Source organism: Periplaneta americana, chromosome 7, assembly GCF_040183065.1.
Source record: "Periplaneta americana isolate PAMFEO1 chromosome 7, P.americana_PAMFEO1_priV1, whole genome shotgun sequence".
NCBI classification, from domain to species: domain Eukaryota; kingdom Metazoa; phylum Arthropoda; class Insecta; order Blattodea; family Blattidae; genus Periplaneta; species Periplaneta americana.
The window spans coordinates 105,829,869-105,844,560 of record NC_091123.1 but is presented as its reverse complement, the minus strand read 5'-3'; the positions used below and the strand labels follow the sequence as shown (position 1 = coordinate 105,844,560).

The 14,692-nt window shown below is 36.5% G+C and overlaps 1 protein-coding gene across 1 annotated transcript in view; it reads left to right on the top strand.

Annotated features, from left to right (window-relative positions):
* Positions 1-4,053: 4,053 nt before the first annotated feature.
* RpS18 (ribosomal protein S18) overlaps positions 4,054-14,692 on the top strand; it is a 36,180-nt gene continuing 25,541 nt past the window's right edge. The window contains exons 1-2 of the mRNA XM_069831138.1: positions 4,054-4,214; positions 7,317-7,502. Of these exons, the coding sequence (XP_069687239.1) occupies positions 4,212-4,214; positions 7,317-7,502 (189 nt within the window). The 5' untranslated portion in view covers positions 4,054-4,211. The remainder of the gene's footprint in view (positions 4,215-7,316; positions 7,503-14,692) is intronic.

Genomic DNA, 14,692 nt, shown 5'->3' with positions numbered 1-14,692 from the left:
AACCTGGGACATTTGGTTTAACGTACCTACGCTCTACCAACTGAGCTACCCGGGAACTCTACCCGGCACCGATATATTTCAAGGGAGAGAACAAGGGGTGGGGTGCATGGCATGGTGCATCGCTAGTTTAACTCTTATAGTTGAACTATATATATATATATATATATATATATATATATATATATATATATATATATATATATATATATATATAAAGAACTTCAAGTGTCAATGTTGTCTCAAAGGTTTCTGTGCAACAAACTTCATTTAGAAATGTCCATCTGCGATTATGTTAACTGCAGAAGAAGGAAGAAATATTGTCATAATATGAAGTTACTCAAATTTTCAGTTAAGGGCAAGGAAAGGCTACAAAAATTATTTTTGATTTCACCCTTATAAATTGAACGATTTTCACTTCAGAAATCACCGTAACTACCTGAGCACTAGTTTATGTAATTTAAGGACCAGTATAAATGAAATTTGATTAAAGTGAAAGGTTGTCTACTTTTTTTTTATTTTAGTAGGTTATTTTACGACGCTTTTATCAACAGCTTAGGTTATTCAGCGTCTGAATGTGAAGGTGAAAATGCCGGTGAAATGAGTCCGGGGTCCAGCACCGAAAGTTACCAAGCATTTGCTCATCTTGGGTTGAGGGAAAACCCCGGAAAAAACCTCAACCAGGTAACTTGCCCCGACCGGGAATCGAACCCGGGCCACCTTGTTTCGCGGCCAGACGCGCTGACCGTTACTCCACAGGTGTGGACGAGGTTGTCTACTAATTCGTTACAAACAACTGTTATAGACTATTTCATTTGACTAACGATGATTTGTGGAGAGCAAAATACCTACAGTAGGGTAATGAATTTAAATCAGTACGTTTATGAGAACGGATATAAAAGTGTCAGGAAAATAACAGAATTACCGTATATTGCAATTAACTCTGCATTGGCAGAGAAACCGCACAGGGTATCGTAGATCTGCTGAAAATTAGAAAATTGTGTAAAAAAAAAATGCATTCAGAGCGAATTTTCCAGCCTGATAATAACTCGCCCACGTTATGGACATAATTCAATACCGTAAGACTGATATGAAACGAGTACTAGAACAATTTGTTAACCAAAGACGATTTTCAGTAGTTATTTAACAACATACAGAGCAAATAAAAACACAAACGCATATTCTAGCAATAGTTGAGATGAAAAGAAAATGATTAGTACGACCGCTTATTCGTAAAAAGAACACTGCCAGCTGTGTAGCCTACATGTAGCAATATATCAGGCCTACGTTATGAACACGTTGAATTTAATGTGGACGAGAAACGTACAGTTATTATTTATCTGCTTCCATATCGCATCATATAATACACCTGTGAAATGAAAACATGTAGGCCTAGCAAAGAGGAAACATGTTTGGGGGGGGGGGAGAGTTGTAATTCTTCCCCTATCGGATAAATTTCAGAAGAGGAATACCTGCTTTTCCTTCATATTAAAAAATTGTAATCTTATGCACACAAAATAAATTAGTGGCTTTTCGTGAGCATCATGATGTGCATTCAACAAACGCAGACAAATCTGCTCTTTTTAGTATTTTGTGTTAATTGTTGCTAGTGAGGTATTGTATACTGAAAATTAAAAACAATTAGATATCGTACATCAAATGATGACAGATTAAATATTGAACGCAAACAACATTATATCAGCCATGTACCAAAATGTCATCTATGTTTGTCGTAGAGATGGGTAAAAAATAACAAAACAGTTATTTTGGAACTGTTCCGGTCTCGGAACTGTTGCAAAAATGAACAGTAGGTCGGAACCTCCTGTTCCGAAATAACAGTGTTCCGACTCCGATCTGCTCACTTGCCCAGCTGTTGCGGGCTTGCAGTACCGCGTTGCTATGTTCCCACTCCCTCGGAACTGTTGCAAAAATGAACAGTAGGTCGGAACCTCCTGTTCCGAAATAACAGTGTTCCGACTCCGAGCTGCTCACTTGCCCAGCTGTTGCGGGCTCGCAGTACCGCGTTGCACAAGGTATGTTCCGACTCCGAGATAACAGTCGGAACGTCGGAGCGTCGGAGCTTGTTCCGATGAACCAACGACAGCTGCAGTTACACTGTTCTCGTTGTTCTTTATGTTGTACTTGGAAAAGTTGGATAAAGTTGGTACTTGAAACTCTCACGTGGTTGGAGGGGGGCGCATGGAAATTGAAATCCTTGCGGTGGCGCGAACTTTAATATCAACATTTGTAAGACTGGCCAATCATCTGTAATGTTATAGTAAGTATTTAATAATCTGTAATATTCATTCCCGCTTTATGGTTTATTTCACCATTAGTTGACTAATTCTGTTTTATAAACATTCTACAAAGTCATAAAGTACGCATACTATTATTAATTCATTGATCAGCTGATTCTATACAAAGGTTAAAGTCGTAAATGGTAATGAGTGGTTTAGTTACAATGTCTGTATGTCGTTTGTTGAGGTTAAGTCTGACAAGCACAAGTTTTTGTGCTATCTTCTCTGTTATCAAAGAACGACAAAAATGTTGTAGCATTATTTGTTGGAAACTGCCCATATAAGTACTGATTTCGAGAGGAGGTTTAATGCGAAGTTTAAATTACACTTTGGTAAAGATGCGATTCCAACATTTTACTAACCCACTGCGGGGTTTCCAGGTTTCATTACTGCCAATATATATCTTTTTTATTTATGAAATTGTAATATTTATTATTATTATTATTATTATTATTATTATTATTGTTATTATAACTGTGCATTAAGAAAAGTAAAAATAAAAATTAATGATTTGTTTTATTATTATGTAATAGAACAGAAATTACATACCATATGTTTTAAATGTTATGTTATTTTTTTTTTAGTTGGCTACCATGTCTTTATAACTTTATGTACGAAAACAAAGTGTTGTATTCTGTCCTTGTAGTCAACAGCTGTGTAATTACTAACATTAAGCTTTTGAGTTCTGTCCGCATGCACAGCAATTTTCCAAAATCGATTCGAATGTGCATTGCAGTGCCATCTATAGATAAGAATGTGTACTATGTCATGCCTCTGAGTGCTCCAGTGAGAGCTGCATGGTGAAGAGGGAGGGTACTGTACCGTTCGTTTGAACGACTCAACGACTCCGACTCATCACCACTGGTGACTGTTATTCGGAACTGTTATTTGGAACATAGTATTTTTTCGGAACCGGAACCGTCGGAACTGTTCCGGAAAAAGAACAACTTCGCCCATCACTAGTGTGTTGATGAATTTGGGTAAAACAAGCTTCTGTATGCTACAATTTAGCGACACATCAAAGTAACATAACCTCACATTACAATGAGAAAGAAATTTGGAGGTGGCATGACTTAAAAAAGTCATCCCACAGTCGTATTACTCTATGTACTTTTCAGGTACTCTGCCATCTAGTGTTGGTTATTTCAAGCTCATTTCTCGACACTAGCGACACATAGCGTCCGTTATTTTCCATTTGCGTCCAAATTTAATATAAGTTTGGCTGATCTGTTTTATATATAATAATAGGTAGAAAAGCGCAAAATATGCATATTTTGTGTGTTCGTTCCATGGATGCTTATTCACTACAGAAACTCGTTAGTGATTCGATTCTTAGTCTGCATGAGAGGGCGTGGTATCTTTCACAGGCACCTTCGCACAATTTACACACGCACTCTGCACTGGGCTCATGGTAGCCTGTCGTTTTGCAGATCTTGAAATGAAAACCGTGCACTGCGAAGCGTGTGATGGTGTGTCTGAGTTCGTAGTACGGTCTCTTCCACTCGTCGGACAGCATGGCCTCTGTTGTATAGAAGTCGCTCCATATTTGTGACCTCTTCGTTCGGAGTTCCTGTAGGAGATTCTCGTACTGGGGAGTGGACGGGAGCAGTAGTTGGTGTCTCAAATCTTCGATATAGAAGGGTTGCCTTATCTATGATCTAGGGTTATAGTAAGTATTGCCATGGATAAATACATAATATATACTGTATATTTATATATTTATCCATGGTATTACAAACTCTTTGGTACGGGCCCCTGCACCTTACTCAGTATTACCAACTTTAACATCAAAATCAAGTCCCTTTTGATGTTTGCGACCCTGGATTTGTGATTTGTTCTGTGATCGTGCGCCATATTGATATTCTCTTTGGGAACGTGTATAAAGTGAAAGGAGGACGTATTGTAGAAGAGAGGAAGATGGTAAGTTGTATTTATCTTGGTATTTTAATTGGTATCCGTGTCATCCGTGCTACTTACATTAACTTGTTATTTCCAGCTACGACAAATTAAACTTTTGTTCGAAGTATCACACATATTTTATTGAATTTATAACTTTGAGGTTAGTTTTGTACCGATTTTTGTTTTATAGGTCTCTTTGATACATGGAGATTTTTCGCTTCCTGATAGCTATAATAGCAATGCTTTTTTAATTTATTTTATCAAGAATTTTATTAGCCCAAGAATGGATAGAAATACCACTCGTTTATTTATTTCAGATACTTCATTATTTGTCAGTTATTCCCACATTGCATAAATAGACTGCTACCTATTTCTACAGTTTGTCCATTGTAGGCCTATTTGTAACGAAGTGGTACGGCTCAGAACTTAGAGAAAATATTTCTCATGTCTAGAGGAGTCGAGATATGTTACATAAACTACAGTAAGTCTGGAAAATACGTTATTGAGCCTACTTGTTTTATTGTTACCTGAGTATTTAACGTCGCTGTCTCAACGAGTGTGTTTTTTTTAGCGTCGATGGAATTTGTGATAGCGAGATGGTATTTGGCGATATGAGGCTGAGGATTCACCATATATTACCTGACATTCGCCTTACGGTTGGAGAAAAATCTCAGTAAAACCAATTAAGATAATGCGCCCAAGCAGGAATCAAATCAATTGAAAAATTTCAGTATACGGATTCGCCACAATTATATCTTGTAATACTAAAAAGAGCAGATTTGTCTGCGTTTGTCGAATGCGCGTCATCATGCTTGCGAAAAGACAGTTTTCAGTGCCAATAATTTATTTTGTGGGGTGTGCACAAGGTTGGAATTCTTAAGTAAAAGGGAAAGGAATGAATTCGTGTTCTGAAAGTTATCCCTCACCTTTGCCTATCCAGCAGTTACGAAACTTTCGATTGAAAAACTGATGAATTCAGACACTAAATAAGTGGGAGCTTTATAGTGCATGAAATACGTGTTTTGTCGTGTCGGTATCGGTAATGGCATATTTTCAAACATAATAGGTAGGCCTATTTAATTCATTTTTGGAGAATGCTTCGTATGCTCGTTAGTCGAAATTCAAAAAAGGGTCAAGGAAATAGTTCTGGGCCTGAGTTCATATACCCTATTTTTTTTATAATCGGGCCTATGTTCATATAACTTACTTTCATCATCTACGAGGAATGTTTTTCCAAAGTTTTGGCATAGTTACAACTTATATTTTTCAAGGGTAAAATTTGTTTAAATTTTAAATAACTATTAGGTACCCTAAGGTTAAAAGTGTAATGTATGTATGTATGTGTGTGTGTGTTAAAAGTAGTGTTGTGGGATTTAATCGATTAATCGATCAATTTCTGTTGTATGATTAATCGATAAAAATAATTAATCGAATAATCGAGTCTATTAGAATTAATCGGTTGTAGTTGATATTAATTATTAATTTGTTAATATAAACTCATACTAAAATTCCGACTATTTCTCTCTCGGAAATTGCTTGCTTAAAAGCACAATAGTACAGTTATTTTCTAACTGCAAACCAGGTAGTTTAGGGAAAATCTTTGCACAAACACTTAAAGAGATGGAGATACGAGGACATTGACCTAGTCTACCTCTAATTATTGAAAGTTGAAACACAATGCGAAACCCTTAAGTTTTATGGTTTTCCAAGAAAACTTCCACCTTGTTGTCAGCTCATCTTCCTAGCACATGAAATACATACTTTTCTGGGATTCGTCTCCCTTATCCCTTATAAAATAGCCATGTCTACACTGTCTGCAAGTGAGAGCGTAACTACCTTCTTCTCTTTCTAAAATTTGGTAATTCGATTACAATAGGGGCCAGTCTTCTGTTTTGACCGCTGTACTTTTGCAGACTGCAGAGTCTGTACTGAGTTTGTATATGAAAGTTGTGTGTTTAGTTTGATAAAGAAAAAAAGAAATCAGTTTTCTGCGGTTTGTGAAAAGTGTAAACTCCATTATGTCCAGACTTTGAGAGGTAAACTCGATGAAACGTTTGGATTTAAATTGAACGATCGTGGAGAAGTACTTGACAGAAAAAAAGTTTTTTCGTGTTTAGTGATGCAGGAAACATTGTTACTAAACGTAGGCTAGATAGGCACTTAATTCGGAGCATGTGAATGCACTCACATGTTTAAAATCATTGTTGAAAGCAATATTAACTAGGTGAATCTTCATACTTTTTGTTATACCGGGGACAGAACATCTAGAAGCTTGGAGGCCGTTACTTTTAAGCGGTCCGACCACCCCCTGCTCCCGCACTAGCAGGTATGGTACCATTCATCTGCAAAACATTTTCTGAATGGGAGGTATTGTATTGTGAGAGCGCAGCTGGATCAGTGAAAGTAAGTGGTCAACGTTTTCAGTTTGTAGTTCAACGAACAATTCTGCTGTGTGTGGACGCTTCTGTAGTGACGTCACTGAAGCCTCTAGTTGTTCTGTCCCCGGTGTATTTATGTTTGTCCCAAAAATTCCCAGAGAAATTGACACAATAAATTATATGCCTCATAATAAATATGTTACTAATTAAAGTAGTTGTTTTGTAATATAACGATACAATAAATACAGATATACAACATTTAATGGTTATGCTTATCACCGAACACAAATTAAATTTAACAATAATTGTGTATTACAATATATTAAAATATTTTTTCAACTCTATCAAATCTCGATTAATCGGTTAAATTCAAATAGTTATATTTTGCTCGATCAACAGCACTAGTAAAAAGTGTACTCAGTGTATGTATGTAGGTTAAAAGTGTATGTATGTAATAGCTGCTATAAGTTGGCACGAATCATTTCAAGGAAAAAATTCTTCTGGGGCCGGATAACGATCCTGGGACCTTTGGCTGAGCTGGCCCCGGAACAAATATTTTTCCCTTGAAATTGTCAAGTCTGCTTCACAGGGAACTCTATCTGAAAGCTAGATTTGCATATAAGTTGGCACACGCGATAAAGCTTATAATGAATACCAAATTTGCTGCTATTATGTAGTCCTATAGGAACATTATCCCTTTCCAATAATTTTTGTTATTCTTTCAATTTTTGCTTTCTTGTTTCAGTCGCTAGTGATACCAGACAAATTTCAACACATTCTTCGTGTCATGGGCACAAACATCGATGGCAAGAGAAAAGTGATGTTTGCTATGACAGCTATAAAGGGCGTTGGTCGTCGGTATGCTAATATCGTTCTTAAGAAAGCAGATATTGATCTAGACAAGAGGGCTGGAGAATGTACTGATGAGGAGGTAGGTAATTATTTCATTGTGTTCAAAGAAGAAGTGATAATTCTGCATAAAAGCTCCACTGACGGAGGCTTTTTTCTTCTCAACATAAAAATTGTTTGATACTTGTATATTCTAATGCACTGTTATAGGGCCCCTCTCCCCCGACTTGTTACCAATATATGTTGTTAACTAATATTGAGTTCTTGGTAATAAAATCATTAATTCTTGCTATCTAATATTTCTGACACACAGTGTGTTTAGAGAAATGGGCTAGACATCACTGAAGATTCTGATCCATTTTTTCCTGAAGACTGGACAGTGGACAAAGTGGTGAAATAATTCCAATTTTGACAAACAGTTATGCCCTGTAAGTAGGTAATCGAAAGGATGCAACTGCACTTTTCTTTGGATACTCAGGAATTATATTTTGTTGTAGGCCTACATTGAGACACTCCCATCTCTTATTACTTGAAATTCTGTGGAATTGGTGTGATATATTTTGATATTTTGAGTTGATTAATCTTTTAACTGTTGGGAATGATGTTAACATGGGATTTTGTAAGATATTAGGCCTACTTCCCTTCTTGGTAATACAGCAGCTTCAATACCTGATAATTCACAGTGTGCCTGTAAAATCTGTGGCACTACAGCCCATGAAGGTCCCACATCCACATGCCGAAGCAGAAATGAACGATCATCCAACCAGAATGGAAGTATCGTGTCGTTAACGCAATGATCCCCCTAGCCGTTATAGCTGGTTTTTGAAACCGGATTTTTGCTACGTATTGTAGCTTCCCAAGTGCATTACGAGGCTCACACAGTGTGCCTGTACCCATTGAAAAACTGTCCTTTTGTTAAGCTTCATCAAATGGTGTATAATTTTCCAACAATATATTAACAGTCTTACTAATAAACCGTGTATAGGTTTTATACGAGACTTATGCAGAGTTGAGACAGAAAACGTTACTAATAAACCGTGAATAGCTATAAACAGGCTGTAACTATACAATGGGAATTGCTTTGCAGTAGTTATATACACGAAACCCATTGTTTAAGCGTTGTATATAGGGAAAAAATGGCAGCCCCTCTAACAGCTGTTCGTATCGACTGTCATTTTATGATGATGTTTACCTTGTAACCACAGAAGAACAAACCAAAGATCATAGAATTATTAGAATAATATTGCTGTAGCTTGTACTCTTTGACCAAATTGTAGTGTGGTAATCGATTAGAGCCAGTTGTACTATCGATATTTAACACGCCACACTAGAGCGCTCTACCGGATGCAGTAGAGAACCTCAGATATTCTATTACCTTTCGTAACGAAGTAATGACGAAACTATGACGTAGCTGTGTAACAGTTATACTGTTATACACGACGTATGTAGTGATTATTAGTAAGGAATTTACACACGACTTATAAACGAGCTACTCATTGTATAAGTATAAGACAGTTAAACGTCTGTATATAGAGTTTTTATTAGTAAGACCGTAAGCCTGCAATTGGACTGCTGCAAACAGTCTGTGAAAGATAACGAGAAAAACGAAGAAGTGTATGAATGGACCTGGAAAAGACTTTTGACAGAGTGGATTGGAATAAACTTATGGGAACCTGAAGAAAATTTGTGTGGATTGGAAAGAGTGAAGGCTGTTCGGTAATCGTTATATGAAATGAGTCAGTCAAGATAGGAGAAGAAATGTCAGAAGGAAATGGAATAGGGAGAGAAATATAACAAGGATGCCCTGTATTACGTATCCTGTTCAACATCTTGGAGATTTTAGTGAAGAACTGTTTTCAGAATATGGGAGAAGTGATAGAAGGAGGTAAGAAAAAAAAGTGCAGTAATTATTTACTTTGGGTGACGGAGAGTTTTCTAGACAATTTATTTAGAACTTCTTGATTTGACTTTGGGAATATGTGCGAAGGTGATGGAGAGTTTTCTAGACAGAATTTATTTAGAACTCCTTGATTTGACTTCGGAATATGTGCAAGCGGAAAGTAATAAGCAGTGTTGCCAACTGCATGGAAATTCCGTCAAAACTGACGGAATTTCAACGTAGCGGATGGGAAAAGAATGGTTTCGATGGGTGATGGGTTTTCAGGTGGAAATTGATTTAAATCTTCTTTTGATATTTTTAATTGTTTAATTTTTGGAAGATTTTATTTTTTATTTGAACAGCCCTGCCTGGTCCGTATAATTTTGACAGATTCTGACAGGTTTCCAGGTGTTATACTGATGGGGATACAATTTATGTGTTGGCAACATTGGTAATAACTCACCTTGTCAGAGCCCTCGATCTCCTGTCACTTTTCCTGTATGGATATTTAGAATATTTATCTTTTTTTTAATATAACCTATTTAAATCTAGTAATTAAGTCTGTCAATACTTCAGACTCATATTGAAATATAATTATTTTCGCTTTTTATTTTCCGTTTTGTAAGGTTTGAATCTAATAGCACTGATAAACAAGAAAATGCAATCTGCAAACATATAGTGCACCGTACTGTGAAATTGTAAGTCTACACTATTCTTTTTCTCCTAAATCTAAGACATTTAGACCCTCAAATCAATCTACTCCAAATGCTGAAGATTTTCTGCAATTGCGTTCCCCTCCCAAATCTTTCAACCCACCATCTCCTACTTATGCAACATTATTATTTATTCCTTAAATTTGAAAACAATCTGAAACAACAATTAGAACAAATCAGTTCATTGCTTAGTCTGCTCACTGTTACGTATCTAAAATTAATAATGAACATGGGAAGTATATGTAATATGGCTTTCCAGAATGCCAGTGAATTGATCCAACATCGTCAAGAATTAATTTTACTTCTTCAGGTTCACAGTTTAGATATTATGTTAACATCAGAAACTCATACTGAAAGGAGTTACCTCAACATACCTGGATATATTATTTATAACACCCACCAATCTGAGGGGACTGCCCATGGAGAAACAGCAATCATTACTGGAAATAACGTCAAACATGTCTTGCCAGAATACAAAACAGCACATTCATGCAACCTCCATCATGCTAGCGGATGCTTATGGACAATTAGTAGTTACAGCTGTATACTGCTCACCTAAACATAAACAATTATGTATGACATTTTTCAAATCCATTGGGACGAGATTTATTTTAGGCAGAGATTATAATGCCTTGGGGATCTCGTCTTAACACATAGTGAGGATCTGAACTTTATAAATCAGTTCAAGAACTAAATCTTGAAACAATTTCCGACCTACTGCCCACAGACTTAAACAAAATTCCAGATCTTTTAGACTTTATCATATTAAAAGGAATACCTTCAGAGAAAATGAATATAGTAAACAATTATGATCTATCTTTGACCATTCTCCCCTTTTGATATTAAAATGTTCCTTGTTTCATCAAAGTACTCCACTGAAATTAACTAATAATCATACAGATTGGAAGAACTTTCGTGAAATTGTAAATAAAAAATTATTGGCCACTATATCCTTCAAAGACAGCATGGAAATAGATGAACCTATAGAACACCTCACAACCACTATACAAGAAGCTGCGTGGGAATCAACACCTTTTAATCAAGTACTTACCCAATTGACATAATGACTAAACTAGAAGATGAGCGCAGACTACGTCACATCTGGCAACACTAGCGGCAACCTAATGGCTAATGCGCATATAAGCGAGCATTCCATCAATTAATCCACACATGCGAACAAATTGGAAGTCTGCAGCACACTGTTTTTAGAAGATACACGAGTTTCTGTATGATTGATGGCAATTGCGTGATGATCAGTAATTGATTGGGTTACTATTGTATGCTGCACGAATCACAAGCTTCTGTGATTGGACATAATATACATTGCTTTCCACAATAGGCCTAAGTATCCAGAACTATCTGATACTATACATGTATGGAGATGGTTAAATATATACGAAGTAGCAATACTACTTTTTTAGTGCAAATGCGCTTTATATTTAAATGTATGAGAATTAACTAGTTTGGCTTTTGCTCGATAATAAATGCAACTTAGTTTTGAAAACGAATGCTGTTTACAAATCCAAAAAAAAAATATATATATATATTTCCTAGTTCAGTTACTAGATATGTTTTGAAGTCAACAATCAATTGGATTAATGTATTCAAGTCGACAAGACTTTCACTCAGGCTATGTTTAAATCGTTATTGACGTCAAAAGAATGCATTGAACATCTTCAAATGCTTCTGGAGGTAAGCACTATCAGCAAGAGCTGTGTATGATCCTAGATCATATATAAAACAGATCAGCCAAGCTTATATTAAATTTGGACGCAACTGGAAAATAACGGATGCTATGAGTCGCTAGTGTCGAGAAATGAGCTTGCGATAACAAACACTAGATGGCAGAATACCTGAAAAGTACATAGAGTAATACGACTGTGGGATGACTTTTTTACATCACGCCATCTCCAAATTTCTTTCTCATTGTAATGTGAGGTTATGTTACAATAAGACTTTGATGTGTCGCTAAATTCGCGGGTGCTCGTGTAAAAGGGGTTAAATCAAATTGCAAGGTTTGTAAACTTCTCTCCTTTGGTACTGAACAAAACCCCTTTGTCACAAAATATGGAGCACTGTAACTGCATCACAGATGGAAGAATGACTTAACCTCTTTAACATAAGAGAAAAGTAATTGTGGATAGTTCAAATCTGTACTTATTCCAGTGTAGCCAAAACAACTTAACCCCCTTTACATGAGCACCCGCGAATTGTAGCATACAGAAACTTGTTTTACCCAAATTCATCAACACACATAGATGACATTTTGGTACATGGCTGATATAATGTTGTTTGCGTTCAATATATAATCTGTCATCATTTGATGTACGATATCTAATTGTTTTTAATTTTCAGTATACAATACCTCCCTAGCAACAATTATCACAAAATACTAAAAAGAGCAGATTTGTCTGCGTTTGTTGAATGCACATCGTGATGCTCACGAAAAGGCACTAATTTATTTTGTGTGAACAAGATTACAATTTTTGAATATGAAGGAAAAGCAGGTATCCCTCTTCTGAAATTTATCCGAAAACGTAATACGGCGAACGCCAGTAGGGGAAGTTATTCCCACCCACATGAAATGTGCATTCGACACAATACTGGCCTATCACGTAGAGTGTGTGGTGAGCTTGTAGGGGAAAAGTGGAAAGGGGTCGTGGGCGGAGCTTAGCGTTCGCCATATTACGTTTTTACCCGAAAGGGGAAGAATTACAACTCCCTCCCCCTACATGTTTTCATTTTACAGGTGTATTATATGATGCGATATGGAAGCAGATAAATAATAACTGTACATTTCTCGTCCACATTAAATTCAATGTGTTCATAACGTAGACCTGATATATTGCTTCATGTTGGCTACACAGCTGGCAGTGTTCTTTTTACGAATAAGGGGTCGTACTAATCATTTTCTTTTCATCTGAACTATTGCTAGAATATGCGTTTGTGTTTTTATTTGCCGATAAACTCCAGAACATGGATTGCACCCTTCCTTCTACCACCACAGCACCTACCTAGCAACTAGCTACTTTCCTTGCAGACTCCTCTCTCTTTCGCGTTCTCACGCTTCATCTCGCTCCGTCCGAGACACGCGCCACCTCGAAACATCATGGCGGCCACTGACGATCACTGTAAACATCGCGCCGATGAAAAAAAGTGGGGTATTGGGGCTGCAAGCCCCGATGATGATCCGACGTGTAGCACATGATGAAAAAAAACGTACAGATTTAGATTCTTTACCCTACTGTAGGTATTTTGCTCTCTACAAATCATCGTTAGTCAAATGAAATAGCCTATAATAGTTGTTTGTAACGAATTAATAGACAACCTCAATCCCTCCTGACCGCCTCCCTTACGAATTTCTTTCTCACTTTAATCAAATTTACTTTATACTGGTCCTTAAATTACTGAAACTAGTGCTGAGGTAGTTACGGTGATTTCTGAAGTGAAAATCGTTCAATTTATAAGGGTGAAATCAAAAATAATATTTGTAGCCTTTCCTTGTCCTTAATTGGAAATTTGAGTAACTTCATATGACGACAATATTTCTTCCTTCTTCTGCAGTTAACATAATCACAGATGGACATTTCTAAATGAAGTTTGTTACACAGAAACCTTTGAGACAATATTGACACTTGAAGTTCTTTATATAGTTCATCTATAAGAGTTAAACTAGCGCTGAGGTAGTTTCCTTCGTACTCAGCTTATTCACCTTGCATACATGAGTCTGTAACAGGTTAGGTTTGGTCAGTGCTGTCATGGTAATTTTTTTCTTGGCCATACACCCCACCCCTTGTTTTCTCCCTTGAAATATATTTTACTGTCCTCTCTCTATCTCTCCAATTGCCATTTAATTATTTTTTTTTTAATATTAAAGAAGAAGTAAATAAATTGTTTTGCTTTACAATTTAATTGTACAAGTTTGATTTAAAGAATACACCATGTAGCACCACCATAGATGCACACTTGTCTCGATGAATCTTGGAGTGTACATTTGCAGCACTTCTTGTTTTTCAACCATTATTTTATATAATTCTGGATTCCAGTGCTGAAGAGGTGGATAATTTTTGTTTATGAACATCAAAATAGGTACCGGTAGGTACAGTAGGAACAGGAAGAGATGATCTAAGATCTGTATAGATCTCCACGTACAAAACTTAGGCACCCATATGCCTCCTTACAGACAAAATTTTCATTTCCCCATACGATTAATTAAAAAAAATTGTAGGTTCCATACGATATATGGCCTCGTGTGGCCTCCATGACAGCACTGGGGTCAGTTAGTTTAGGCACTTTTACACCTTGCATATACAATCAACTGCATCTCCACAAAAAAAAAATCCTTATAAATTTAACGGTTTTCACTTCAGAAATCACAGGAACCGCTTCACCCAGGTAGTAGTTAGCAGTTAATCATTTCAAAGCTCTTGTTATATTATGAAATAGCATCACACAATGCTGCCAAAATAAATGTTCCCAGTGTTAAAATTACAGAGTGTAAATTTCGCTTAGGACAGTTTTTGCTCTGGAAAATTAAAGGAAACAAACAGTATATCAAACCAGCAGCTGAGACACAAAGCGCCTGAAATTCGAAAGTGGTTAAAAATTTTTATATTTTGTTCTTTCTTATTTACCAGCAACAGAAGTACCGGTATCAGATTTTTTGCAGAGCTAATATCA